This window comes from Panulirus ornatus, chromosome 38, assembly GCF_036320965.1.
Source record: "Panulirus ornatus isolate Po-2019 chromosome 38, ASM3632096v1, whole genome shotgun sequence".
Lineage (NCBI taxonomy): Eukaryota > Metazoa > Arthropoda > Malacostraca > Decapoda > Palinuridae > Panulirus > Panulirus ornatus.
In genome coordinates this window covers 6,858,466-6,883,603 of record NC_092261.1, presented here as the reverse complement: position 1 = coordinate 6,883,603, position 25,138 = coordinate 6,858,466, and the positions used below count along the sequence as shown (strand labels likewise).

At 36.7% G+C, this 25,138-nt stretch overlaps 2 protein-coding genes across 3 annotated transcripts in view; one reads left to right on the top strand and one right to left on the bottom strand.

Moving 5' to 3' along the window:
• Positions 1-1,461, bottom strand: part of IntS2 (integrator complex subunit 2) — a 38,551-nt gene extending 37,090 nt beyond the window's left edge. Inside the window, exon 1 of one of the 2 annotated variants that reach the window (XM_071684570.1) lies at positions 786-1,461. In XM_071684570.1, the coding sequence (XP_071540671.1) occupies positions 786-1,069 (284 nt within the window). In that variant the 5' untranslated portion in view covers positions 1,070-1,461. The remainder of the gene's footprint in view (positions 1-785) is intronic. The other variant, XM_071684569.1, reaches the window with a different exon arrangement.
• Positions 1,462-1,789: 328 nt separating this feature from the next.
• Positions 1,790-25,138, top strand: VhaSFD (V-type proton ATPase subunit VhaSFD). The gene is made up of 12 exons (XM_071684571.1): positions 1,790-1,882; positions 2,139-2,191; positions 5,011-5,092; positions 7,099-7,285; positions 10,087-10,305; positions 15,823-15,930; positions 17,040-17,140; positions 17,841-17,994; positions 19,613-19,722; positions 20,415-20,642; positions 22,963-23,076; positions 24,539-25,138. The coding sequence occupies exons 1-12, from the start codon at positions 1,830-1,832 to the stop codon at positions 24,594-24,596; spliced, it is 1,467 nt and encodes a 488-aa protein (XP_071540672.1). The 5' UTR covers positions 1,790-1,829; the 3' UTR covers positions 24,597-25,138.

The following is a 25,138-nucleotide window of genomic DNA, read 5'->3' as shown; positions in this document are numbered from 1 at the left end:
TTGAGGGACCCCAATAGGAATTGGAGTATAGATGGGGGAAATCACAAAAAGTAGTGATTTAATATGGAAACAAAGGTCAAAATCATTCAAATAACATCAAAAACCATCAAAATCTATTTTCTAACCAAACCAAACCGAAACTAGGAAAACTTTGCTGGATGTCGAAAGGGTAATAATACCAAGAATAGCTTTTAAGTATATGGTTAAGGAAATATTCAGCATGCTGTTCATATCCTACATACTGGAAAAACGAGAGTGCACTTCTAGTTTGGTCACTGTACCTAAAAAATCATAAATATCTAACAGAGAAGGTCCAAAGGAAGGTATCAAATTTAAGGAATCAACTTTTGATTTAAGTCATCCTCTATTTTCTCAGATAAACAAGTTTCCCTATCTGATTGTATCTAATAAAATATAATACTCAAAATGATGCCACTTGGGTATTTCTGTAATCATTATGACCTATATAAAACACATAACACCTAAATAAGAATTTACTAAAACTAGTCAAGATGCAGAGGTAAACAGATTAATTACCAAAACTATATATGCAGCTGGTTGTGATGATACTATTTCAATATTTGCAAAACTTTTCTTATGTGGGGACACTCTGATGAATCCAGTAGTGTGTTAAAGGAAAAGCAAACATAATCGGCATGATACCATTTGACCTATCAGAGATAATATATCAACAAAATATTTATGGCATATATCAATGATATTTATCCTAAATAGCCGTGCAGTTTCATACTCAGGCAAATTCCCTTCCTACTAGTATTACCCACCTTAACTGCTGTTCTTTTTTAACGTCAACTTCAAGTGCAGGAAAGTCAATGGACAGTAGAGCCACCAGAGAGTTAACAACTTCTATACCCGAGAGAATCCTAAGTATCACTTTCCTGCCAGCAATACATTCTTCCGAATGGTCTAGAGGAGCAATTAAACTCATCCTTACAAGGCATGGCAATATGGGTCTTATTTCTTCCTCGCGGCAGCATGCTAGAGTATGTATATCAGACTTTTCTATTGCCTTGAATACTCTAGGAGAAACGGGGGTGTTTGCCGGCATGGTGCAGTATGTCTAATTGATCTTGTTTTCAGCTAATTGAATTATATTCAGATTCCATTTCTAGTGAGCAATCTTTTTCATCATTCCTATTAATACAGTGAGTTAGCAAAAGTCTCACTCATTCTCAATGAAAGAGAAAAATACAAGTTTATTTGACACAAGTTTCGACAAGGTCCGCCACCAAGTTGACACACACAAGATTTGCTGCTCTGAGTTACATATTTGGTGAAAAGAACTTCTAAATTCCCAATAACAATAACATCTTGTTATATCAATTATTCTTTTCCTAATCTGTTCCCGATTACTAATTTCCACTCAGTGTATATATGTACATTGACAGATTTCTGTAATGTTTACTGTGACTTTGTTTACAAATAGCCTCTCGATGGTGTGATGGTTCAAGTTCAAGCAGAAAATACATATAAAAATCAAGGTTCATTAGACTTCCATTATTGGTTGATATGTAAAAACATGAAGGGTGATTAAAAAAATGTTTCTATAATTCATCATTAATCATTCAAAGGCAATCTTCGCATGCTTTCCTTCTTATCTATTTAGAGGATTATGGGAAATCATCAGACATCGTCTGCACCAAAACAAAACGTCCGATTACCTTTACACAAAATAAATAATTTTCCCTTCTTACATTTCAGCGGAATTTTAGATCATGACTACAAAACCATAATAGCACAACGCTTGTGGCATTGGACAGTTTACGTTCTAGTAGGTTACAATTGTAAGGCATGGGTTTGTCCTCTATATGAAAATCTTCAAATCAACACTTCCGAATACAGGCTTTAGTCTGACACACAGGTGTGTCAACTTATTTCCTCTTTCGTCTCCTAACAAAGACATTATATATCAAGTTTTGATCTTTGTTTACACAATAGTGTACCCTTCATCACTAGTAAAAAATAAATTTCCATTAGCCCTTAATCTAGAAAGTCCAGATGAGATACTTTCTAAGTCATGTTCATTACGCCATCAAGATTGGTACGTCTGGTCTGTAATATCCCGTGACTATCAGAGTCTGTAACATAGTCTGACCATTAGTTCTTTACATTTGCAGGATGTCTCATACAACACCGGCGATGCCTGCCCTCCCGGAGGATATAGATAGAGGTAAGATGTATATTTATCATATTTCATCCTTAAAAATCAAGTTAAATTTTTTTCGTAGAGTTGCCCTATAAATCATGCTACTGATTCCACTGTACATACTTTAACTCACTTTTCCCTCCATATTCCTATTAATACTCGTTCTCTTTCTTGTAATGATCATATTTCCTGTATCATTTCAGACTTGTGCTGTATTTCAGATTGGAGAAGCAATAACCTTGTAGAGATCAATAGTACTAGAACGCAATTTCTCCTTATATCTCTTTCTAAGAATCATTTGTCTTACTCTGTGCAAATTCAAGACACCACTATTCAACCCTTTAATAGTATGAACATATTAGGCATAACCATCACCACTTAGTCCTGGAAACCTCACATAATCAACATTAAGATGCCAGAATTATTTTTCTTGTGAGCAGGTTGTTCGCCTCTACACGGGTTTCATATACCCAATTATGGAATACTGCTCCCTCATCTAAGGGTTCAGGGGAGGGGGTCACCTTCCACCACTCATTCAACTAGAGCGGAATTGAAAACCTTGTCTTGTTAATTCTGGTATCACCATCATCATCCCTTTTCTATATGCTACAGTGTTGCATCTCTTTCTCTATTTCGGCCCCTGTTTTTGTGAACTGGCTGAATGTATTCCCATCCCTTGGGTTTAGACTTGTGAAATGTGTTTGGCTGCTGCTTCACACAACTTAGTATGGAGACTGGCCATTTGAGGATTGACTTTGATACCTCCTCCTCCTCCTTCCCATGAAAGCTACGCTGTGGAACTCTCTTCCTTCTTTTATCTTTCTATCTTAATATAAGTTTTCATTTTGTAAGAATCAGATCAACAAACACTTGCAACAAACACTTGCAGAATCCTGCATAATTTCTGCTTTCTTTCTCTAACTTTTTTCATTCACCCAAGACGGCTTTGATTGGGGCAATTTATTTGGTTACTTTATAAACTTATGGATTGTGTCAATTATCTCCTTACCCTTGCTAGTGTTTCTATAATGTTTTGGTGCACTTGCTTTTTATATTAGGATAGACTCACCTCATTCCACATATCTCCATTGATGACAGATATCGACCCAGCAAGCTTGGCCCAACCGTATTATTCATAAGAATATTCATCACAGACAATGTCTCAGTGGTTGATAGCCGTAGCTATGAACACAAACCTTTAATGTCATTTGTGGTGGTGGCTCACTCCATGGCATGTCGTAACACAAAATAATGGCTCTTTCCTTGACACAGTATAACATAGGATGGTGACTTACTACCTAACATATCCTATCACATGATGGCAGCTCGTTTCTGACATATGATGATGACTCACTGTCTGAAATATCCTATCACACGATGTCGGTTCACTCCCTGACACACAATAGTGGCTCACTCCCTGATGCACCGTAACACATAATGACAGCTCACTTCATGAGACAACCAAACACTGTTGCAGCCCACTTTCTGACACAGCTTAACACATGGCAACAGCTCATTTCCTGACACACCTTAACATCTGACAGCAGCTCATTCCCTGTCACACCTAAACACATGACAGTGGCTCAGACACCCAACATGCACTGGCAGTTCACTCCCTATTGCATCATAATACTTGATAGCATCTCACATCATAACACACCCTAATACATGATGGCAGCTCACTTTCTGATATTGTTATTTTATTTCTAACTTATGATATTATTTACAAATGCAAGTCCTTTTAAATATGAACATTTCCTTTCACATTTTATGAACAGTTTACGTTATATTTTACCATACCGTACATGTATATATAGAATAGCATATCATATGTTGCATGTATTGTACTTCAGCAGGAGTCTGATAGTTAATTGACTAAACTTTCTGAACTCTTGTTGAAGTGCAATTACCCCTTCATGAAATACTCATGGATTAATCTGATCATTATATTATCAACACACACACATAAGTGTGTGTGTTTCATATTTATTTGCCCGTTTCTACATTGGAGAGGCCTCATTCACTAACATCCACTCTATAGCTGTCATGTAGACTGCATTGAAGCTAGGCCTTGCAGACCTTCAGAAGGGTGAGAAGCATGTGTCTCAACAGTAAGATAGGAAGCTGAGGTTTAAAGCCTTGTAGGTCAGAGATATCTATCATGGCTCATAGGACACTGCACTAAAGAGAAGTGGAGAAAGTTTTACCATACCTCAGAACTTTCATTACATAACCGTGCAATTTTTTTTCTTCAAGTTTACAAATGTGAATAGAGACTTAGGTCATCCAGACAGCTCACCTGTGTGCAAAATGAAAAAAAAACTCATTACAAAAGCTCATTATTTGTAATATTTGTTCTGCAAAATGAGGCTGTATGCCATTAATATATCACTTGAAAGCAGGCAGTTTAAGAGCCTAGATATTCAAGTAGTTGGAATAACAATCACCATTCACAACTTTCTACTACATTAAAAGGCCAATGTTTTTATCTACAACAAAAAAATGGGCAAAAAATCATTAATGAAGGTCCTATGCTCACTGACCCTTCTATTTTTAATTTGTCCTTACCATGTAACTGGATGAATTTTAGTGACATTATGACAGCAGGAGATTACAGAGGATGGTTTAACAGGTACTGTAGTTGATAACTGTCTGATATGTCATGCTTGTACTGTCTCAAAATTTCATCTTCATTTACTAAATATAACTTCATACATCTGGATATTGAGATTAAGCTTATTTTACTGGTATATTAGTATTATAGTATGTACAATGACATACTGGTAGCATGTTTTTTTTAAATTCTGAATTTAGAGATAAGAAAGGGTATCATGACTTTTCAGGTGTGGCAGGGGCAACCAGTGTCTTAGTGCAGCGAGCAAATGAGATTCGCCAGCAGAAGGTTAATTGGCCCTCATACCTCCAGTAAGTGATTGTTGTAGTTAAATAGATAAATGAATTTGTTACTCAATCTTTCCATAAAATGAAATTTTCATATTTCTATTCCTGTTTGTCATTTGAAGATTGATGATGGTTCGCTTTGTTTTTCGTGGTGAAGTTTAGGGTTTGGTCAAGGGGAAAATTTCACCCCAATCACCTCTTTATTGTGTACATTATGAAATTTCTTGAAATTTATCTATACTGCAGTTGTTCATTGTGGTGTTTTTATTCCTTCTCAAATGCAGTAGCATCTTAAAATAACTGATATTTTAATTTCTTACCGAACCTTCATTTAGTTCTTTTTTGTTTGTATGAAAATGATTTATATAATTCATAGAATCTTATAATTTTTCATTTATTTTGGCATCTTTACTCCTTATTGATCAAACAGATGGCAATATTTAGATGTATGATAGCCAGATGACAAAATAATTTTTCAGTCATCATATTAAACACTATTTTCGAATCCTTTGCTCAGTATTTTGCTAGTGATTTTGAAGCAGCACAGTGGTTATAAAAGGCAACACACAAACCAGTGTCATAGATATCTGCAGACTTAGACCGTATCCCTGAGAACACCGTCTATTTGTTGTACTTTATATTAAATTAATCTATGAATTTGTTTGTGTACTGTTGATACACAAATTATCTAATGAATATAAATATTATATCTGTTGTTTGCTGATGATGCAGCGCTGGTGGCCAATTCGTGTGAGAAACTGCAGAAGCGGATGGCTGAGTTTGGTAAAGTGTGTGAAAGAAGAAAGCTGAAAGTAAATGTGAATGAGAGCGAGGTTATTAAGTTCAGTAGGGTTCAGAGACAAGTCAATTGGGAGATAAGTTTGAATGTAGATATCTGGGAGTGGATTTAGCAGCAGATGGAACCATGGAAGCAGAATTGAGTCATAGGGTGGGGGAGGCGGTGAAGGTTCTGGGAGCATTGAGGAATGTGTGGAAGGCGAGAACGCTTTCTTGGAGCAAATATGGGTATGTTTGAAGGAATAGTGGCTCCAACAATGTTATATGGTTGCGAGGTATGGGCTATAGATAGGGTTGTGCGGAGGAGGGTGGATGTGTTGGAAATGAGATGTTTGAGGACAATATGTATTGTGAGGTGGTTTGATCGAGTAAGTAATGAACGGGTAAAAGAGATGTGTAGTAATAAAAAGTGGTTGAAAGAGCAGAAGAGGGTGTATTGAAATGGTTTGGTCACATGGAGATAATGAGTGAGGAAAGATTGACAAAGAGGATATATGTGTCAGAGGTGGAGGGAATGAGAAGAGGGAGACCAAATTGGAGGTGGAAGGATGGAGTGAAAAAGATTTTGAGCGATCGGGGCCTGAACTTACAGGAGGGTGAAAGGCGTGCAAGGAATAGAGTGAATTGGAACGATGTGGTATATTGGGGTCGACATGCTGTCAGTGGATTGAACCTTGGCATGTGAAGCGTCTGAGGTAGACCATGGAAAGTTTAGTGGAGCCTGGATGAGGAAAGGGAGCTGTGGTTTTGGTGCATTACACATGACAGCTAGAGACTGATTGTGAATGAATGTGGCCTTTGTTGTCTTTTACTAGCGCTACCTCACGCATATGCAGGGAAGGGGGTTGCCATTTCATGTGTGGCATGATGGCGACGGGAATGGATGAAGGCAGCAAGTATGAGTATGTACATGTGTATATATGTATTTGTATGTATATGTTTAAATGTATACATGTGTGTTGACATGTATGTATATATGTGTGTGTGTGTGAGTTGGGCCATTCTTTCGTCTGTTTCCTTGCGCTTCCTCGCTAATGTGGGAGACAGCGACAAAGTATAATTAAAAAAGAATATTATTTTAAGTAAAAATGAGGGAAAAATTTATAGATAATGCCAACATGCTCAGTGTACACAAACAAGATGATTACCAGATGTATTACATTTTTGGATGTGTTTATAGTTTCAAAGCATAATGTATATTTTACTGTATATGGATGATATGCGTATTTTAGGTCCCAGATGATCAGCCAGGAGGATTATGAGGTCATCATGGGGGTGGAGATGCCTGGTCCTAATAGAGATGCACTTCTCACCTCGCAACGTTATCAGGTTGCTCGTACCTTTATGAATCTCTTGGGCCACATCAGCAAGGACCAGACAATCCAGTATATACTTACTCTTGTTGATGATATTCTTTCTGTGAGTAAACCTAATATTTGTTTGCTATAGTACCATATAGGGATGTTGTGTCAAAAGGTGTAGTTTTATTTGGGTTCAACATGTATATCAATACAGTTGTTCAATAAGGAAGCTGATAATAAGTTTGTATATTTACTGTGCAGTCTAAAAGGCTACAAGAATGCCTTCTTTATAACGTGACTCCTGACCTGTGTCTAGGAAAGATTTCTGAAGGCTATCACAAATGATGATCTGAGGAATATTCAAGGTTTGAAGATTAAAATTGTACAGCATATAAAACTTCTACGTGTTAAGAGTTTATGTGGTTGGTATGAGAACAAATTTCTAAAAGAAAGCTACCTCAACTATTTAGTATTTTACTTTGACCCATAGATAAGCATCTTACTCATGTAGGACAGAGGGATTGTACATTTAAGAAAGACAGGGACCACCAAGATGCACATGAATGTGGTACATGTTAAAATGCAACTTATGTTTACACGTTAAATAGGAAGTTAGGAACCAGAGACAAAAAATACACACAAACATGCTCAGTAACTGTATTAAGCTGTAAAAAGCATTGTATACAACACTATCAGATTGATGGCATGGCATATGCCTCCCAGACCTTGGCTTTGATGATGCTCATGGCACTTTAATAATATCCTGGCATGCAAGGATTTTAATACCAACACCATTGTCCAGGATGTCCCAGATTTTTGGACTGTTCTTTCAAAATAAAGGTCTTCCTTGTCTTCTTGGATGATGAGGAGGTAGGTAAAGGCCACTTCATTGTGTGAACATTATGTTTTGAGGTACAAACTGATTGGATTAACAAAAAATTTGTCAAAATGCATTATTGAGCAACCCTGCTGTACTTCATTTGACCTATAAGTACACTAGTCTTTGTTATCGAGAACCGGCTTGTCATAGAAGATATTTTGAAAAATGGCAGTCAGTTGTGAATTTATAATAACCCTTTATCTTATGTAAAAATGAATTCCTTGCTCTTATGTGATATCTAATCCTAAATTCTACTATGTGCTATAAATCTGTGTATCTGGTTGCAGTACAAGTGATTTATTATGTCACTAAATACAGTGTCATTGTATATAATATAGTGTTGCATATCCAGAAATGAATTTCTCATTATTTTCACCAGACACCAAGTAGACTCGATATCTACCAGAATTTGGCATAAGGAATTGTTTATAGCTAAGAATGCTCAGTCTATCTTGGGTTTTCTTTAGAAAAGTCCTGTAAAGAAAGAGAGGGTGGAGTACCCCTTTCTAGAGACTGTGGGAGTTGATATTTGGCTGAGAAAAGGCTCAAAATGAGCAAGCTGTCACAACAATGATTGAGTGGTTAGTGAAGGTTGAGGAAGGCCATTGCTTCTTAACTGACCATACTTAGGGTTAGAAGATCCTATCCCAGATTATCTAAGTGATATCCTGTGGAATGTCTCACATGCTCATGGGACATTTCCTTGGAGAGAAATAGTTTTTCACTCAAAACCTACATTTTTTGTTTTCCATAATTTGTGGGCCAATGTAATAAGAAAATATGTGTTGTCTTAGTGCTTAATTACTTTTCCCCCTGCTTTAGTAACCCTTAAATGTCAGGTGAATCACTTTTTAAAGTCACAATATAAACAAAAAATAAGGTCCTCAGATTTTGTTTTCCATTATAACATGTAAAACTATAGGATTTTTATACAAAAGTGAGGTAATTTAACTTACATGGCTATGGTTCAGTGTTGAATTTAATGTATAAACAATCCAGCAGAGATGGTGGAGGAAAGGTGAAGTTTGTTCAGGGTTAAGCCTTCAGATGCAAATTTAGTAAGGACAATCACTTTTTATGAAACAAATACATGTATGAATAAAGATTATATAAAGGAGAATAAGCTAACGTAACTTATATAGCTGTTTTATAGCTCTGAATTTAACACATACTGAATACCCATGGCAATAGCAGTAGAGAGGTGACAGAGGAAGGGAGGAGGGGTGTGGCTATGAAAGAGGAACACAGATTTACCAAAATTACACACCACGATTTATGGCCTATGTTTACATAATTTCATATATATTTACACATAGTAATGTACATCTACTCATGTTTACATTTGTTTTCACATGTATATACACTTCTTAAGTGCTTCCAGTGAGTGGGAGTCTCTGAGAAAAGTATGTACCTATAGTGACCAAGGCAACATTTAGCAGCTATATAAATAATCCAAATATTAGCAGGGGATTTAAACAAAGCCCCCAAAACTTAAAGCTCATATGAAGACCCCTGGGGCCTGTTACAGATGTCTTCATATGAAAATTTGGGAATTAAGGGTTAAGGAAACTAGTTTGTCAAGCTGAATTGCTGTTACCAAATTGGTAAAGTTTTGGAAGGGATGGATGTAATGTGATAGATAAGTGGATGGTAGAATTATAGTCATGAAAATGACCAAGGTATGTAATGTACACTTTTTTGTTGATATTTAGAGAAGAGAAACAGTTATTTGAAATACTCTCAGAAGACTATGTAGTATCGTAATTGAATTCATGAGATCCCTGAGAGTCAGGCTTTATATTTGAATTCACCTGTTTGATCAATTGCACATGTGATGGGAAATAACACTTTGGCTAATCAAGGAGTCAAGTATTACTGAATTATTGGTTGCAAATATTTCATTTTCGTAACTTTTTTTGCATAAGTTGGAAAGGAACAACTGTAGGAACAGGCTTACTGAGATGAAAATTGCTCTGTACTTTGTTCTTTTTGGTAATGTTGTATATCTGCTGCTTACATTGTTTACTTTTCATTTTCAGGAAGATAAGTCTCGCGTGGAAATTTTTAAAGAATATGCTCGTAAGCACCGTGAGAGTATGTGGAGCCCTTTTCTCAACCTGCTTACACGACCTGACACATTCATCATCAACATGACAGCTCGTATCATTGCTAAGTTGGCATGTTGGTCTCGTGAACCAATGGATGGTTCAGACCTCACCTTTTACCTGACATGGCTCAAGGATCAGCTCCGTACACCTGTATGTTCTTTTTACTGGTCTAATATCACAGAATTTTACATGAATTAATTATTTTTGTTTGGAATGACCCTTCTACCTCAAAATATATTCAGGAGAGTAGTGAGCAGGAACATGTGGAGTTATAATCAATAATCAAGAGAATGATGCATGTGTGCAAGTAGGTAGAGTGGACAATGAGTGGTTCCAGATGAAGATGGTCTCTAGCATGGGTACATGATGTCACCATAGTTCTCCAATTTGTTTATTGATGGAGTAGTGACAGAAGTAAATGCGATTTTTTTGTAGGAGAGGGGTATGTCTGTAGTCTATTAGAGGTGGGGTGACTGAGAGGTGAATCAGTTATTGTTGGCTAATGACATGGCCCTGATAGCAGATTTAAGTGAGAAACAGCAGATGATTTCACTGCTTGTGTTTCCTAGGCAGCAAGTGATTGTTGTAAGTGATCTTTTTTGACGGGTTAACAGCTGAATTACATCTGCTTTTGATAGGTTAGATAACCAGCTTGTGAGGCATAGTTTAGCGGGTGGATTAATTCTTTTCAGAGAAACTCATTTATGGATCTGGAGAAGGCATATGATAGAGTTGATAGAGATGCTCTGTGGAAGGTATTAAGAATATATGGTGTGGGAGGCAAGTTGTTAGAAGCAGTGAAAAGTTTTTATCGAGGATGTAAGGCATGTGTACGTGTAGGAAGAGAGGAAAGTGATTGGTTCTCAGTGAATGTAGGTTTGCGGCAGGGGTGTGTGATGTCTCCATGGTTGTTTAATTTGTTTATGGATGGGGTTGTAAAGGAGGTAAATGCAAGAGTCCTGGAAAGAGGGGCAAGTATGAAGTCTGTTGGGGATGAGAGAGCTTGGGAAGTGAGTCAATTGTTGTTCGCTGATGATACAGCGCTGGTGGCTGATTCATGTGAGAAACTGCAGAAGCTGGTGACTGAGTTTGGTAAAGTGTGTGGAAGAAGAAAGTTGAGAGTAAATGTGAATAAGAGCAAGGTTATTAGGTACAGTAGGGGTGAGGGTCAAGTCAATTGGGAGGTGAGTTTGAATGGAGAAAAACTGGAGGAAGTGAAGTGTTTTAGATATCTGGGAGTGGATCTGTCAGCGGATGGAACCATGGAAGCGGAAGTGGATCATAGGGTGGGGGAGGGGGCGAAAATTTTGGGAGCCTTGAAAAATGTGTGGAAGTCGAGAACATTATCTCGGAAAGCAAAAATGGGTATGTTTGAGGGAATAGTGGTACCAACAATGCTGTATGGTTGCGAGGCGTGGGCTATGGATAGAGATGTGCGCAGGAGGATGGATGTGCTGGAAATGAGATGTTTGAGGACAATGTGTGGTGTGAGGTGGTTTGAGCGAGTAAGTAACGTAAGGGTAAGAGAGATGTGTGGAAATAAAAAGAGCGTGGTTGAGAGAGCAGAAGAGGGTGTTTTGAAATGGTTTGGGCACATGGAGAGAATGAGTGAGGAGAGATTGACCAAGAGGATATATGTGTCGGAGGTGGAGGGAACGAGGAGAAGAGGGAGACCAAATTGGAGGTGGAAAGATGGAGTGAAAAAGGGATTCTTTTTCTTATCCAAATCTGGTAGCAGTAGGTGTTCTAAGTGTGTTTAGTTTGATTGCTGTCTTTGTAAATGTTTGGGACATGGGAAGCTAATGTCATTTGTGTGTTGTATGTGATGCCCAGTATAGCAAGGGTTTTGTGGAGTGGCTCATTCGAGGTAATGGGAGGGTTCAGGTGAGATTCATGTCTGCCTAAAGTTAAAAGGGTGAAAAACTCTGTAAAGATGCTGAATTTCTTCTCTGATTGAGCCAATGTTACAATTTTGTGATGCAATTTTGAGTGTTTGATGCTGGATGTTTAATGTCAAAGTACTGTGATATAATTGTAAGATCATCTGAATATGAGAGTTCCCTCATGCTGTGGACTGCAGTAGGTGATGGTAGATCATGTAGGAAGAGTTTGAAATGGGTTGGAGGAAGAACTGCTCTTTGAGAAACTCCGTTGTAGGGCTTAAGGATTTTTAAGGTGTAGCTTTGACAAGTGACTGGCTTAGCAGCCTGTGAAATTCATCAGCTACTTTTTGTCATTGTTGTAAAAGATGATGTCAAGAATCTTAATTGATGTCTGTTACCAATGATATTGTGCATACACATATTTATTTCCTCTTTATATATATATATATATATATATATATATATATATATATATATATATATATATATTATCCCTCGGGATAGGGGAGAAAGAATACTTCCCACGTATTCCCTGCGTGTCGTAGAGGGCGACTAAAAGGGGAGGGAGTGGGGGGCTGGAAATCCTCCCCTCTCATTATTTTTTTCAATTTTCCAAAAGAAGGAACAGAGAAGGGGGCCAGGTGAGGATATTCCCTCAAAGGCCCAGTTCTCTGTTCTTAACGCTACCTCGCTAACGCGGGAAATGGCGAACAGTTTGAAAGAAAGATATATATATGTATATATATATATATATATATATATATATATATATATATATATATATATATATATATATATTGCGTGGTATTTAAAGAAATAACTTCATCTAATTGGCATAACAGAGGAACTCCAGCAAAATTCTGTTTCTTAAGATATCAACGAAGAGAGGTCATCTTCGAGTAAGACCATTGGAGAGTGTAAGTCATCTGCATGTTGAATTAAAGGAATTACTTCTTGGCTGCATTCTCTATCCAGTAAGCTTATCTGTCGTCAACTCTTCTCTACTGATGAGTAGTGCCCATAAAGACTGTTCATTGAATATACAGTAGAAAAGCATTTGAATTCACAAGTAATTGAAATTGCAGGAGTATTTGACTTGGTAAAGGTACTTGTTTACTATATAATGCAGTTTTCTGCTGTATAGTTCATTATAGATGGTAGATTTACTTTGTCAAAACCTGCATTAATGAGAATTTCACGCATTGTACAAAGCTCATAGTTCCTTAGGTAATCAATTTGTACAGTAATTTTGATAATCATTTGCGATACTACAAAATTTATTTCTGTACTTTTCTGCATTCAGCAGCTTTCAAACGATATGCTCTCTTTTATTCATACAATTAGAGTTAGGAAACTGAAAATTGGAAGGCCCCAGCCACCCTGACACTGTCCACTACACTAGACTGCTCAGTTTACAAAGGCCAGTCAGTTGCAGCTCCAAAATATGAACACAGCAGCATTCATTCACTAACCCAACCCACAACTGCCCACTAGACAACAGAACTCTTAAACCAAACCCATCCAACTGCCTGATTCTTACCTTTTACTTCTTCTGGAAGCAAATCTAGTTTGTTGTGTTGTATGTCCAAAATGGAGACTTTATTTAGTCCAGTCTTACATGACAAGTTTGTAAATGCTATCATACACAAGTTTATGAAGTAAATCTCAGGTGTCAGCAATTATAAGATTTAGCTTAAAAATCATTTTAAGCATGAAGGTTGATTATTTTGCATAATCTTTCCATATTACAGTGTCACAACCCACCAGTCTAACAGGTTGGATTTGGATCTCAGACAAGGCAGCTGTATCACATCCAACACACCTGTTTTTCCTTCTTTTGGAGTCTAATTGATGGGTGACAAACATAAGCTGTGTATACGTAAAGTATATGATTTTCGTGCAACTTCATGGAGTACAGCCTCGAAGCTGCTAGAGCCCCATAAAAGGGTTGTATAATAATAATGTTATACACAAGATTAAGGCAAGATATGCATACGAGGTTGAGATAGGACGTCACAGGTGTAAAATTCTCCCCCAACACACAAATAATAATAGGAAGCCACACACTTACCCCAGCAAGAAATTAAGTTCATCTTAGTCATGCATACTAGAAGCAAATTTTTTATGTCTGTTTGAAACTGAGCTTTTTTGCCATGGGTGAGGGTTAATAATTAGGTGGGTGTCTTTTTTTTTTTAAGGGCATTTACTGGTCTAGTGTAGTTTGAACTATTCAGAAAGGTGGACATTTTGCAGTATTTTTTCCAGCCATCCTGACAAACAGAATAATGGAAGTTTGTCCTCTTTAAATGTTTTGTGTGAGTGAGTAAAGCAGTCTCTAATTAGAGTCTGTTTCTCAAGAACCACATGTAGAGGTATATATTTTATCACGATTAAAATCAAAATGAAGGCCAGTACAATTTCGATGTTTTTAGTGCAAGAATAACTTGACTTTGTTGAATACTGTACATATCCAAAGTATAGCTGTAAAATTCTAAATTTGGCTTTAATCTTCCCATAGTTCTAAAGCAGAATAGATTGTTAAAAACTAGTAGGCTATTGGCCTCTTTCCCACATTTTATCTTTCAGTGCATTAGCTGTGTTGCTAGTTGATGAATGATTAAGAGGATGAGGGTTTTTTTCAGTCCCTAGGGATAGGGGAGAAAGAATACTTTCCATATATTCCCTGTGTGTCATAGAAGGCAACTAAAAGGGGAGGGAACAGGGGGGCTGGAAATCCTCCCCTCCCATTTATAATTTTCCAAAAGAAAGAATGGAGAGGTTTGCCAATTGAGGATATACCCTCTAAGGCTCACTCCTCAGTTCTTAACACCACCTTGCTAATGCTGGATAAGGCAAATATGTATGAAAAAAAAAATATATATATATATTTATATAATATATATATATATATATATATATATATATATATATATATATATATATATATATATATATATATATGATAGGGAGAAAGAATACTTCCCACGTATTCCCCGTGTGTCGTAGAAGGTGACTAAAAGGGGAGGGAGCAGTGGGCTGAAAATCCTTCCCTCCAGTTTTTATTTTTCCAAAAAAAGGGTACAGAGAAGGGGGCCAAGTGAGGATTTTCTCTCTAAGGCTCAGTCCTCTGTTCTTAACGCTACCTTGCTAACGCGGGAAATGGTGAATATGTATGAAAAAAAAAGTGTCTGTGGCCTTTCTTTGTTCCTGGTGCTACCTCACTAATATGGAAAACAGCAATCAAGTATGAGAATATATACATATACTATATGGTGGTTGGTAGTTGTTAGAATTTTAACAAACAAAAGTGAATTCAGATTCTTAGTAGGTCTTGGCCCATAAAAACATTCACAGAGTCATGCTAACATACAAAGAAAGAGGGGCTTCAGTAACCTGAAGGAATGATGACAAATGTTGGTATGTTCCAAGATATGAAGATTTATAAAAGTTGTTTACTCATTATGATAATCCTGTTATACAGTACTTATGCAATGAATGGCTAATATGAAGTGTAGTTCTTCACAACTGAAAGATTCTCCTTCATTTATGATTATTCCTGTAAAACAGTCCCTCATTGCATGAAAAAGTGCTTATATACTGTAAAAAATGCATTTACTCCCATTTTTGTTCAAATACTCAAGACATAAATACTACATTAGGAGTTGCCTTATGATCAGGGAGGCATTTATCATCTGGATGAATTATATGTTACAGTTGAAATTCAAGACCCTAGTGACATTTTATAAATGGGTTTGATTAAGATAATTAATTTTGATTTTCACAGAACAATGAGTACATTCAGTCAGTGGGTCGGTGTCTCCAGATGATGCTAAGAGTGGAGGAGTACCGCACTATCTTCTACCAGTTGGATGGGGTTGTCACTATTGTGCAGGTCAGTAAAACACTTTTTTGTTCGGAAAAGAGAAGTTCATCTTAAGGGGAGTTGATGTGTGCACCATCCTGCTTTAAGTACAGGAAATGATTTACACAATTTAAATGGAAGGATAATATGTAATGCACATAAACCTTGATAACCCACGTTGATCTCAGACTTGCACAGTATAGATTATTATCTGTGTCTGTCTGTCTTTCTATCTCCATATGTCTATATTCATACATATATCTCTCATGCCTCATTCTTTTTGGAAACTGCCCTGTTATTTGCTCATTGCTACAGTCCATTGTTTGCTGTTTTGAATTGTAGAATATAGGTCAGTGAATGAAACTAAATCATCTAACCTCAATAAGCTTGTATGCTTAACATTTTGCCTGTTTTAAGGATTTATGGCATTTTCTTTCTTTTTTGTTTTTGATTGTGTGTGTGTGCTTTAGCTTCACTCACTGATGTAAGTCATATGGCTCTGATAGCTTTCCCAGAACATGAGTGAAGGGCAAGTGAGGATTGTAGTTCAGTAAGCTTTTTACAGGGCAAAAGCTAACTTTTCAAAAACATGTTGAATATAGCAATTACAAGGACACTTGTGTTTGCCCTCCATCCATTCTGGTGTATGGTAATGCTACTGATGCAATTTTCTATTAGGAATTTTTCTGACTGGGCTGATTTCAATAAGTTATTTGTATATATGAAGGGGTTCAGTAACCATTTAGTAATGGGTCTGTTAATTTATGAAGACTATGATTTGGTAGTCCTTTAAGATATGTTTCTGGCAGAGGTGGATTTTTATGTGGACAAAATCTTTCCCTTTCTTGTTCAGTTGTTGTGAAAGAATGGAACCAACTGATATGCATTCTTGAAGTCTTACTCAGGTTGCTGATATCACCTTTAATCAAAAGCCAATATATTCATCACATTTCAAACCCTGTTCATATTGGCTACTCTATACTTCACTTGCAGTCAGCTTATCTATTAAGAATATCAGTATAAACTGGTTTTGTCATTACTGTTCATCCCATTCATGTAACATACTTATGGTGTTATTATGAATTACTCAGATATGAAAACTTAAATCTCCCTGATGTTTGACTTTTTGTACACTGCAGGTTCTAAGTTCCGGGAAGCTCAACTTTCAAATACAATACCAGTTAACCTTCTGTCTCTGGGTCATGACATTCAACAATGCCATTGCAGAGAAGATGAACAAGTAAGCTGTACTTAAGTATCTTTTTGTGTTTTGCATCTCTGATCTGCAAATATGTGTTCTGCAAGCCATGGTCTCAAAATTTGTGATTTTATCCAGTTTTTAACCTGAAATTTACTTACTTTTTTTTAAATCATTCCCTTATTAGTTAATTCAGCTTTTCTGTTATGCAGAATCAATAATCAATACTTTACAAGAATAAACAGATATCCATTATAGAGCTTGCTCGGTTACATGTCCTGCCACTCATGAGGAAAGCATAGCAAGGTGCTGCCTGTGAAATATTTATAAAAGTGCTCTAAATCTGGGCTTCTTAAGCTTGCATTTTCATTTGGAAAACACTTTGTTGTAAAAGAAAGGGGATTCACCATAACATAAGTCTGTCTTTGACCACCAGGGAACCTTGGTAGGGGTTGCATGTTGGGTTGGGGAGGGGTTAACAATGTGACACACTGTTTTCACGTCATTTGGATAGCATCTGGCCATTTTTCATTGATACTCACACAAAGTATAGTGTAGCAAACCTTCTAATGGACCTTTTGATTATCTTGGAAGTACTTTACCTCTGAAAAGAGTAAAGAACTACTCTTAAACTAAAGCAAATTGATCACCAATTCCACCTTGCTATACTTAACAGAGGTTGTACTGTATTTTTCATGTGAATTTTCATTCTACTGACTCCTTTTTATTTATTTCTGCTCAGATATAGTGTAATACCAACATTAGCGGACATCCTTAGCGAGAGTGCTAAGGAAAAAGTGACTCGCATTGTACTTGCAGTCTTTAGGAACCTCATTGACAAGCCTGAGGACCCTGCTATTGCTCGAGAAAACTGCATTCAGATGGTTCAGTGTAAGGTAAGGCAGCAGTTATACTTGAGTGGCAATTCATTCAGAATCATGAATATAGAAAACAGTAATGGTCATTGATGCCATAGTGTAAGCATTGTAAACATTGTTAAGGTTTCTGGCAAAATAAATTAGAGGTTTAAGAATGTTCATTTTTGAATGTTGCAGTACATATACTAATGAATTATTTTTGTACTAATCCTAAGCAGTCTGGTTGTGAGTTCCATAAAATTTTATGGAAGTTTTGAAATGTGAGCATAACTTCATTAACAGTATAGTTTGTTTACCATTGCAGAAATCATAATTGATGACAGTTCACAAATGCAGTGTGGTGATAATATCAATATTGAAGCATATACAAATCTGTTTATTTGTTACTTGTTCAGCTCATGTTCGGTGTTGTTATATAGTGCAGTATTTCACTCATATGATTATATTGCAGAATATAGAATTTCATTTTTTTAAGATTTTTTTTTATTTATATTTTATTATACCTAATCGCCGTCTCCCTATCAGCAAGGTAGCGCAAGGAAACAGACGAAAGAATGGCCCAACCCACCCACATACTCATGTATATACATAAACGCATACATACATATACATACACAGACATATACTTATATACCCGTGTACATTTCATACTTGCTGCCTTCATCCATTCCCGTTGCCACCTGGCCACATGTGAAGTAGCATATGATTATAATGCAGAATATTGAATTTTTTTTAAATCAAGATTTTTTTTTTATTTCATTATACCTAATCACCGTCTTCCCCATCAGCAAGGTAGTGCAAGGAAACAGACAAAAGAATGGCCAAACCCATCCACATACACATGTATATACATAAACACCCACTCACACACATATGCATACCAATACATTTCAATGTATACATACATATACATACACAGATATATACATATATACACATGTACATATTCATACTTGCTGCCTTCATCCAATCCCGTCGCCACCCTAACACACATGGAATAGCAACCCCCCCACGAGGTACCACTAGTTGAAGACAAAAAGGCCACATTCGTTCACACAGTCTATAGCTGTCATGCGTAATGTGTAATTGAAAAAAAATTATATTTTCTTTTGACACCCAACTCCCTGTGCTTCATTTGCACACATTTACCTGTCATATAGAGGAGAGGAGAGAGAGATACCTAAGGACAATATGTGTTGCGAAATGGGTTGATTATGTAAGAAATTATAGGAAGTGCAGTTTGATTGAGAGGGCTGACCATGGTCTCCAGAAATAATTCTGACAAATGGAGAAAATAATAAAAGACTGACTGATTAAGAGGAGCTTCTTGTCAGAAGTGGAGGGAGCAGGTGAGAGTCGGTGATTGATAGATTGTTGGAAGTACATGTTCCGAAGATAGATAATAGGGGGATTAATAGTCTATGACGAGGTTATCTGCTGGAGATAGTAGTAGTGTTGTAACATTATATAATCTTAAGTTTGGAAGAGACAGGATAGTAAAACAGAAGGAAACTTTCCACCCACTCTGACTAAAATTTTTTGGGAATACTCTGTATTTACCAGTCTCAGTTACACGATGGAATATGTTAGTTACAGAAATAGTGGAGGAGGGTAATTTCACATTTTCTTTGATCAGGTCTTGAAGCAGCTGGAGATTTTAGCCCAGCGTAAGTTTGAGGATGAAGACATCACTGCTGACATAGAGTTCCTGAATGAAAAACTGCAGAATTCAATACAGGATCTAAGGTAATTCTAATGCTTATTACAGCTTGATCTTTTAAGAGGGGGTTTTAAATTTTTCATGTACATGGCATGAGACAGAAACATATTTGCCTTTCTTGAACTGTTAAGATTGGCTACAGGTCAGAGGACACACCACCTAAGTCATAATTATCACGTACCCATATAATTGGCTATCCTGATTTTCTGACCAGAATTTGAATTGACCAGGCATTACTTTTTAAGCACTTGAGAATAGCAGTTTCCCTCTCCCTTGGCTAGTGGGGCTGTGCTTGGGACTATTAGTACAAGAGAGCATTAGACTAATCTATACATGTAGTTAGGACATAATTATAATTCTGCAGTGATGATTATACTCTACTGTGCCATTGCATTTCTCTTTTTGCCTAAATAAGAAATCTTAAGCTAATATGATACTGTCCAAAAGGAGAACTGTAAAATTAATGAATTAAAGTACTTTTTGAGAATAGTCAAAATAATGGAGTGACAAGAGTAGTTGTAAGGAATAAATTGAAAAATATTGGTTGACAAACACATTTGAAGTAAAGTTTGAAATTCATTTTGCATCTTACTGCCATAAATGGCCAGAGACACAAATGAGATACAGTCTCCCAGTTTTTTTTTTTTTCAATGGATGATTTTAGCAGATCTGATTTTATAGATATCCTTTAGTAATGTCCAACATTTTCTAATGTTAGCTCATTTGAGGAGTACTGCTCTGAAGTAAAGTCTGGTCGTATGGAGTGGTCTCCAGTACACAAAAGTGAGAAGTTCTGGCGTGAAAATGCTGGACGACTGAATGAGAAAAATTATGAGCTACTTAAAATTCTCATCCATCTTCTGGAAACAAGCAAGGATAATTTAGTACTGTCAGTTGCCTGTCATGACATTGGAGAATACACCAGACACTACTCACGAGGCAAAAGGTTCGTAATAGTTAAATACCTGGTATTGTATTTTTATTATTCTGAAATATTCTGTTACTATAGTTATAAATATTGAATTTAATGATGTTGGTTGAAGAATGTAAAGACAATTAACTTTTATGTATAAATCTTATGTAATATAGATATTAATCATTACTGCAAGAAGCTGGTTTTTAGCAAACCCACTCCTTTGCTTTCATCTCAGTTTTCCTAACAAAGCCATCTAATCAAGAAGTGAGGTAGGTGAATACTCATTAATAATGCCAAAGTCATGTGTAATGCAAACAAAAAATGTAACTTTAACATCCAGAAAAACTGCAGGACACATACTGATAAAAAAAAAATTGCAGTCCCTTGCTCAGCCATTCCTGCATATGGCTTCACACCATAGTAGTTCTACTGCGCATCTTTTGTGCTCATCAGTCTCACAGTATTTTTAGGTTTTCAAAGAGGGGCTACATTTAGGTCAAGGTTAATCTTATTTATACTTTTGCCTTATCCATGAGTTTGCTTGTCATTCTCTTGAATAATGATATTCTTTTGGTGACTAAGCAACTACCTTTTGTGATATAATTCTCATATGTATGTGATACTTTTCTTGCTGACAGGATGTTGTCCACATCAGGCCAACTATACTGATGTTCTGAGTGACCAGCGTGTCCTTTTTTCTTTTATTCAGTAGCACTGGCATGCAAGGAAGATTGTCAGTTATGTATCACAAATATCTTAACGTTTATGTATTAAGGATGCAATAATCAGTGGCAAACACTGATGTCAACGTCTGACTTGCTTAACTTAGAGTGAGCATTATACACATACTAAATGATAGCACTGCTTTTAGGAAAACTTGATTTATCACCTATTAGAAGTGTAGGAAAAAATGAAATTGAAGCATGCACCCACCTGGCAAAAGGCATAAAGTTACAGAAAGACCTATGATGCACAAGCAGCACAATTCAAGCTAATATATCTTTTCCCCATACAGTAACTCATTGTCACATAGTGCATGCTGATATGTGTAAAATATTCCATCCTGTGACGTGCAAAGCAGCATAGCACATGCTGTCTTGACTTTGCCTGAACAGTGTCTTTTGTTGTGTCAGGCAACACAAGTGCTGATTTGGCTTTGCCTCTTCAGTACAGAGAATGGGCTATTTGTGTGATGCATCAAGAAATATAACATGAGCTGATGTACCTTTTTCTGTGTAAGATCTTGATATGTCTAGCACACTGCTTGCTCACATGGCCTGATTTGTTCCTCTTTTTCTATTACTTATCTGGAAACACTGTTCTTACTGACATTTGACTTTATAAAGTCTTTCTTTGTTGCATCAAGTAGCAAATCCCAAGTTAGCTGTAGTTTTATCTGGAATCTAGTGGTTTGGCAATAAAATCAGACACCTGTTGCTCCAGCATTAGTACAGGAAGCAGTGCATGTGGATAAGCCTCTTCTTGTTTCTGATAGTTTCAGAGTGAGTGGGTAATACAGATTGTCAAGTTATACAGAGTTAGTTTCTGTGCATACCCTTACCTCTTTAGTGTTAATAATGTGTAACTAATGCAGGCAAATGTGAATGGATCCTTACATGACTTATGGGTGTATACAGCCTTGTACCATGATTAAATGCAAAAGTAATTATGCAAAGAAAGTGAGAAACATATACTTCCATAGTTTCTTTTTTCTTTCTTGTAGAGAGCATGATGAAAAATACAATGAGAAGAAAACTATTGTTGCTGATGGTATGCGAGCCTATGGTTTGTTCCAGTGCCTGGTCATGAATGTTGCCTAGTCCTGTGTCTTTCCCAAGTAAATACAAGCTCTTTATGAGAGTCCTTTGATTCGTGAACTCTATGAGAAAAGAGCAGAGCTATTAGAGAGGTTGCTTCTCTTTCACTGGACCCTTTCAGGGTTGCCCCTATATTAGTATAGTTGCAGGTACTAGGAATGCAAATGTACTTGGACAGTTTGCCTTTAGCAGTGATTTTTAGTAAAATTTTTCATGCATCTCCCTTGGACACTTTATAAATTATGATTTTTAAAAAAGTGATTTTAATATGACTTTGCCATTATTAGTTGTTTTCAGATACCTCATGGACTAAATGAGGCAGCTTTATTTGAAGAACTGTATGATGAAAGCAGGTGAATGGTCTGTCTCAAATCCATGCTTTTCACAAGCTTATTTACTACTTTTTTTTACCTTGTAATATCTAAAAGTTTTAAGTCCATGATATGAATACTAATTACATTAGTCATTTTTAGTCAGAATTTCTCATTAACTTCCAGGTGTACTTAAGAATATGATTTCTTTTATCTCACTAGGGTCTTAGAACAACTAGGAGGGAAGCAGTGGGTTATGCAACACCTCACACATACTGACCCTAATGTGCGTTATGAGGCTTTGCTAGCAGTGCAAAAGCTGATGGTTCACAACTGGTAAGTAGATGAAATTAAACCAGTCTTCTCGTTCTGCCTCATCCACACATGGACTACTGGCTTTCTGTCCACGAACATACATCTTTCACACATAACACTTGAAACACTTAATTCACCCAGCTCTTTCTTTGAAACTCTAGATTTTCCTGTGGTGAGCACTATGTGCTAGCCTTGCCTTTTGGCAAAAGGTAGGAACAATAGATAAAAGTAGTAGGTATGAAGGAATACTTCCCACGTGTTCCCTGTATGTTGTAAAAGGTGACTAAAAGGGGAGGGAACGGGGGGGCTGGAAATCCTCCCCTCCAGTTTTTTACTTTTCCAAAAGAAGGAACAGAGAAGGGGGCCAAGTGAGGGTTTTCCCTCAGGTTCAGTCCTCTGTTCTCAACGCTACCTCACTAGCGCAGGAGGTGGCGAATATGTGTAAAAAAAAAAATAAAAAGGTTGGAGCATAAGGCAGAAGCTTCTGTAAGCACAGTGCAGACTTGCCCCCTGCCAGTGTCCAGTTGAGGGTGAGGCACTAAAGGCTAAGCAGTAGCTCTGAAGTGCACTAGTTATGGAGACTCCATTGCTGAAGCCACCCCCTTGAGAGAGTTCCAGAAGGGAACAGGTATCAAAGATACAGATAGATCAAACCTTGATGATATGATTTACATACCTGTAGTTTTTTTGTTTACAGCTTTTACACTGTCTGTGATAAAACAGGAGTAGCACATTGGTAACCTTCTCCAACCTTACTCCTTGCAGTTTTTTTTAATCTAGATTTTTAAGTCATTACTTGAAAAGTAATGACTCAGGATAGAGTGAATTGGAATGATGGGATATACTGGGGTCAACGTGCTGTCAATGGACTGAACTGGGACATACGAAGCTTCTGGAGTAAACCATGGAAAGTTTTGTGGGGCTTGGTTGTGGATAGGAAGCTGTGGTTTCAGTGCATTACAAGTAGAGAATGGATGTGAGTGGATGTGCCCATTCTTCGTTTGCCCCTAGCGCTACCTCGTTAACATGGGAAACAATGTCAAGTATGAAAAAAAGAATGGGCCATTCTTTGTCTGTTTCCTTGAGCTATCTCACTGACCTGGTAAACAGCAATTAAGTATAATAAAAAAATAAATCATTATGGATACATCCTTTTTTGAAGAGTAAAATGATGTTTTAATCATGAGCGGGTAAGTTTTTCCCGAGATGCTCATAGGACTTTACTTAGTAGAGTAGAAAAATGTCATAAACTGTAATTTTAGCAACATTTTATGAATGCCATTCTATTGTAACAGGAAGAAATGTATAAGACATATAGAAATAAATAGGTGTATATAGTTGTGTGTTTGTTAGGTTAAGAAGGCTTGCATAGTTCACGAAACAAACAGAAGCATCAAATGAACAGAGCATCAAACCAGAGACATATATTTAAATGTTTTGTCTGGAGTGACTATATTTAACCATTTCCATTTGCCCTCTGCAGGGAATACTTAGGTAAGCAGCTGGAGAAGGATGCACAGCAGAGCACACCCAGGACTTGAACATATAGCTGGTTGTAACCTATAGCCAAAGCAAAACTGAGTGAAAAGAAGATACTACTTCCCAGAATAACTAGTGTTTGCTGTTGGTACTGAATCCAGTCTCTTTTATAGCTTAAAAGCAGAGGAAAATTGTAGCAAAATGTTTTTGATATGTTCTTATGATTATGATGCCTACAGTTTTTTAATTCAGAGAGATATTACATTTGTGAACCAGTGCATTTTCCAGTAATATGAATCATCATTGGTTTTAAGTGAAATATTGTCACATTTCCCATCCGTAGGTGTAGGCATTTATTTGATGTATGTTTGTGGGATCTTGGTGTTTATTGAGGCTCAGGCTTTCATTGGTATTCAACATAGCTCATTAATCATAATACTATGAAACATTCCTGTGTGTACACAATAGTGGTGAATAAAGAACAGTGGAATAAGTGTGGTTCATTGTCAAATGTTGTAATATAGAGGTCAGTATTAAGACTGCAATGCACAATTCATGTTAAGGGTATTGTACTGAACTGTATATAATAAAGTTGTTTCTCTTA